The sequence below is a fragment of the Dipteris shenzhenensis genome, chromosome 5 (assembly GCF_047967505.1).
Source record: "Dipteris shenzhenensis isolate YYH24624 ecotype China chromosome 5, Dip_SZ_1.0, whole genome shotgun sequence".
Taxonomy (NCBI): Eukaryota; Viridiplantae; Streptophyta; class Polypodiopsida; order Gleicheniales; family Dipteridaceae; genus Dipteris; species Dipteris shenzhenensis.
The window spans coordinates 28,228,385-28,232,531 of NC_141600.1; the positions used below are offsets into that span (position 1 = coordinate 28,228,385).

General features: G+C 45.4%; 1 protein-coding gene across 1 annotated transcript; it reads right to left on the bottom strand.

Annotated features, from left to right (window-relative positions):
* Window positions 1-608: 608 nt before the first annotated feature.
* On the bottom strand, window positions 609-3,371 carry LOC147901820 (cytochrome P450 93A3-like). The gene is made up of 3 exons (XM_087374580.1): window positions 2,411-3,371; window positions 1,694-2,326; window positions 609-674 (listed from the first exon to the last, which is right to left on the bottom strand). The coding sequence occupies exons 1-2, from the start codon at window positions 3,344-3,346 to the stop codon at window positions 1,706-1,708; spliced, it is 1,557 nt and encodes a 518-aa protein (XP_087230706.1). The 5' UTR covers window positions 3,347-3,371; the 3' UTR covers window positions 609-674; window positions 1,694-1,705.
* Between the last annotated feature and the right edge of the window lie 776 nt (window positions 3,372-4,147).

Here is a 4,147-nt window from a genome sequence, read left to right on the forward strand (position 1 = left end):
AGCAGTACCCTTCCCAGAGCAGAAGCAATCCACTGAACAGCATCACTGAGCCAAACTGGAAGTGCTGGAAACTTGATCTAGATGGGACACTCGTGAAAGAGGACTTCCTCCATGCTGAACGTTGGGCTCCAGGGCACAGCCAGCACCATCGATCCTTCAAACACCAAAGAGCTAGCGAGACCAGAGCATTACGAACCCACTCAGAGATGCAACGTACCAAGAAAAAACCTTTACTCACAAACCTCGTAGAAAATTGGGATGACAGGATATGACACTTCGACACTAGAAACTGGCCAAGTTCACCCAACATCGGGACTCCCTAATCGGCTTGCCACCGCTCCACGATATTTTTTCCTATGCTCCTCCTCTCGCAAGCCGCTCAAATTCTGGCTTAACCATTTCAATCGGCACTTCACAAACCACTGAGTGCACCTTACCATTCTCCAAGTTACCTTTCCTCTCCATTTCCCTAGTTCTCTACTCCAGTTCTTGTTTGAGCAGCACTTCAACTTCCGCTTCAGAAAGCGGAGGAAACCCTCCTTGCGAACCACCAGAGAGCACCTCCGCAAACGACCGTCCTTCTTTCGGTTTCTTTGAAAGAAGGACAGGAAACCTCGTTGGGACAGGAAACCTTGGCATCGACCTCCGAACTCTCTTGAGCTCCTTTGCCCACCCTATCAGTTGGCAGCAACTCCGTATCAACCGCTCTCTCACTCATCAGATCCACCTCAGAGTTTTCAAATAACAGTTGGATAAAATGTGCTATTCTCAATTGGTGTAATTATACAACAATTTTTCAGTCAAGTTAACTTCTGGAGTATATATCATTCTCAGTCTTTATTCAATATATGCTATGATTTACATGTGCTGGGATTATTGTGTTTGTTGCATCACATAAATTGAAATTGAGGAAATCTTTGGAAAATTGCAGAAGGCAACACTCAAGATCTATGGGCTACATATATTAATGGATAGCATCTATTATCTGCTATATAGTATATCTTCTCTAATTGTTACTATGTGTACTATGTTATGTTACTATATGTACTATGTTAGGCAACATATGTTCTATGCTTGCTAGCATGTGTTGTGAGTTACCTAGCATTTGTTCTTTTCTAGTTAGCATTTATTCTCTGGTATGTAGAATATATTATCTACCTATTAGCATATGTTCTGTGTTAGGCAACATATGTTTTATGCTAGCTGGCATATGTTCTATGCATGTTAGCACAATGTGTTCTATGCATGGTAGCATATGTTCTATTTAAGTTAACCTCTAGAGATATTCTACTCCTGCTAGCATATGTTCTATGTTAGTTAGCATATGTTATGTGCCAGTTAACATATGTTATGGTCTAGCTAACTTCTAGTTAGCATATTCTCAGTGCTAGTAGTTAGCATATTATCTTTCCAACATTACAAGTGTATAATCCTACAACAATTCGATAATTATGCTATACAAACACATTAGAAGGCCTTATTTTGTTAGGATTTCACACATCACATCCTTGGGCTTTGCCACCTTTAAATCAATATTCATAGAAAACCAACAAAGTTTATATAATGAAACTTAAAGTTTTCAAATATACGTTCTTTACAATTTTTAAAAATTTCATATTTTAGTTATATTATGGCCTTAAAACCTCAAAAGTTCTAGGAAAGGCGTGTGAGTGAAAAGCTGAAGATTACAAACCTGGCAATGCTTTTAATGGTAGAGATAAGGAGGAAGTCTTGGTGTAGCCACAGCAAGGAGGGGCGAGGCCATGTGAACAGTAAGACCTGAGCTCTCACTCATGTCCACTCTACCTCCATGAAGTGGGAGCGACCACTCGAATGCATGCAGCATCCTTCCCAAAGTCAACTGCACGTTTAGCAACCCCAGCTTCCATCCCGGACACCCCCTCCTTCCTGACCCAAACGGCAGTAGCTCGAAATGTTGGCCCTTCACGTCTACGTTGCTTCCCAAGAACCTCCCCGGCCAGAACTCCAATGGCCTCTCCCAGCAACTCGGATCCCTCCCTATTGCCCATACGTTCACAAATGCGCGTGTTTTGGCTGGTATGTTGTATCCGGCTATCTCGCAAGGCTGTACGGATTCGTGCGGTATGAGCAACGGCCCAACCGGGTGTAACCTCATGGTCTCCTTCACCACCGCTCGTAAGTACGGCAGCTGAGTGATGTCGGACTCGTCAAGAAGTCGATCATTGCCCACCACAGAATCTAGTTCTTCGTGGAGCTCTTTCATGCACGTTGCGTTACTCAGGATCTCCGACATTGCCCACTCAATTGTACCGGAACTTGTGTCTGTGCCTCCCGAAATCATATCCTGAAATGAAAGGAAGCAGGATTAACGAGGAGCTGCGAACACCAGCAACTTTTCTAAAAACCATGGAAATTTTCAGCCTATTACCAGTAAGATTGCCTTGATATTATCATCCGTAATTGGCACATCCGGCTGGGTTTCTTCGGCCACGACTGATAACAGCATGTCTAGCAAGTCCTTGGGAGAGCTTGGTTCCGCTCTCCTCAGCTCGCGCCGATCGTTAATAATTTCTTGGAAGGTGGTTCTGAGCATTTTCCCGACAACCTTCATGCGTTTCACGTAGCCTTGAAGATCCATCCATTGCAAGTATGGGATAAAGTCTCCAACATTGAATACGCCAACAAGGTACAGCCATTCATTTATGAGATTTACGATGTCATTGGAGGCATCTCTGGAGCCAATGACAAGATCTGAGAATTTTTTGCCCAAAGTCAACCTGGAGATGATATTATTCGAGGTGCAGCTCAACCGTGAATAGAGCGGTACTTCCCTTCCCATCTTGCTATCTTCGAGAATGGATAGCATTAGAAGCGCCGTTTCCTCTTCCCTCAAAGCCCTATATGACTCGTGCCTTTTGTTGCTGAAGAGCTCCGTAACACATAGCTGCCGCATCCGTCTCCAGTAAGGGCCGTAAGGAGCAAAACCGATATCCGAACCGTCGAAAAGAGTATGTATAGTTGCTGCTGTTCGGGGTCGAGAGGAGAAGACGTGATCGTGTGTTTGAAGGATTGCTCTGGCCATAGCAGGCGTAGAAGCAACGATAACAGGGATGGAACCTAAGCGAAGGGACATTAAGGGGCCATAAATTTGGGAAAGACGATGGAAAGATTGGTGAGGAAGAACACCCAGCAGGTGGAGGTGACCGATGATGGGTAGGGGAAGAGGCCCAGCAGGTGCAGGGCGACGTAATTTTCTGATGTAGAGGAAAGAAGCTGCGATGCAGAAGAGGAAGGTGGGGAGGAGAAGAAACGAAAGGGGTGGATAGATGAGCAGGTAGCTGCGCAACAAGGAAGAGAGCTGCATGATGGTACGTGTGGTTGTGTGAAGCTTTTGCATCACTCTCCTCTTCCTCTTCTATGAAAGGATGTGCGAGAGTAAGGTGTTTCAATCACAAAAAGGCATGAAAATTTAGAGAAAAACAGGACGACTCTTAGCCCCACACCTTATTTATTGGGAGCCACCTGGCAATCCCGTGCATCTCCCTTTTCCTCCCCTCAGTTGGACCTAAAGTCCATTCACACCACCCTTAGGACCCCCCTCCAAAAAAAAGCAACTTTTACCCCTCCTAACTCATCCGTTTGGGACCCAAACTGAACCCCGTTTGAACCCAGATTTCACACACGGAAACACCACGTTACGGGGTATTTTTACAGCCCATTGCACACCATTTTGACATCCCTATCACTCGCTCATTCGCGCCCCTGTGTGGGCACAAATTCGCTCATATATTCACGCCGTGACCTCCGATTAACGATCCGTCTACACCAGCACAGTTCCCTACACACATAGGACAATCTTAGGCACATTATTAACACGACAGTCCCTACACAAACTAACACCACTCTAACCCTCCCAACAAAACTACATCCACACTCGCACTTGTGGCAGAGACAACCTTGGCAAATCTCGCCCAATCTACATGCAGCTACGTTCCGACCAACGCCTCCATCTCCAATGCTCGCCACATCTGCATATAACTCCGCTAATCCTCTCCCCCAAATCCCCCCCTGAAATTCAATCACTCCCTTTAACTCCTCCACGTCCCAACATGGCTGGATGTCGTTGCGACAATGATGGGGATATAAACCTTGATGCAGAGGCTAA

Excerpts from the sequence above, each read along its gene's own strand:
- LOC147901820 (XM_087374580.1), bottom strand. The coding sequence starts at position 3,346 with ATGCAGCTCTCTTCCTTGTTGCGCAGCTACCTGCTCATCTATCCACCC. Across the intron at positions 2,327-2,410 it reads ATATCAAGGCAATCTTACTG|GATATGATTTCGGGAGGCAC; the intron begins GTAATAGGCTGA and ends CTTTCATTTCAG.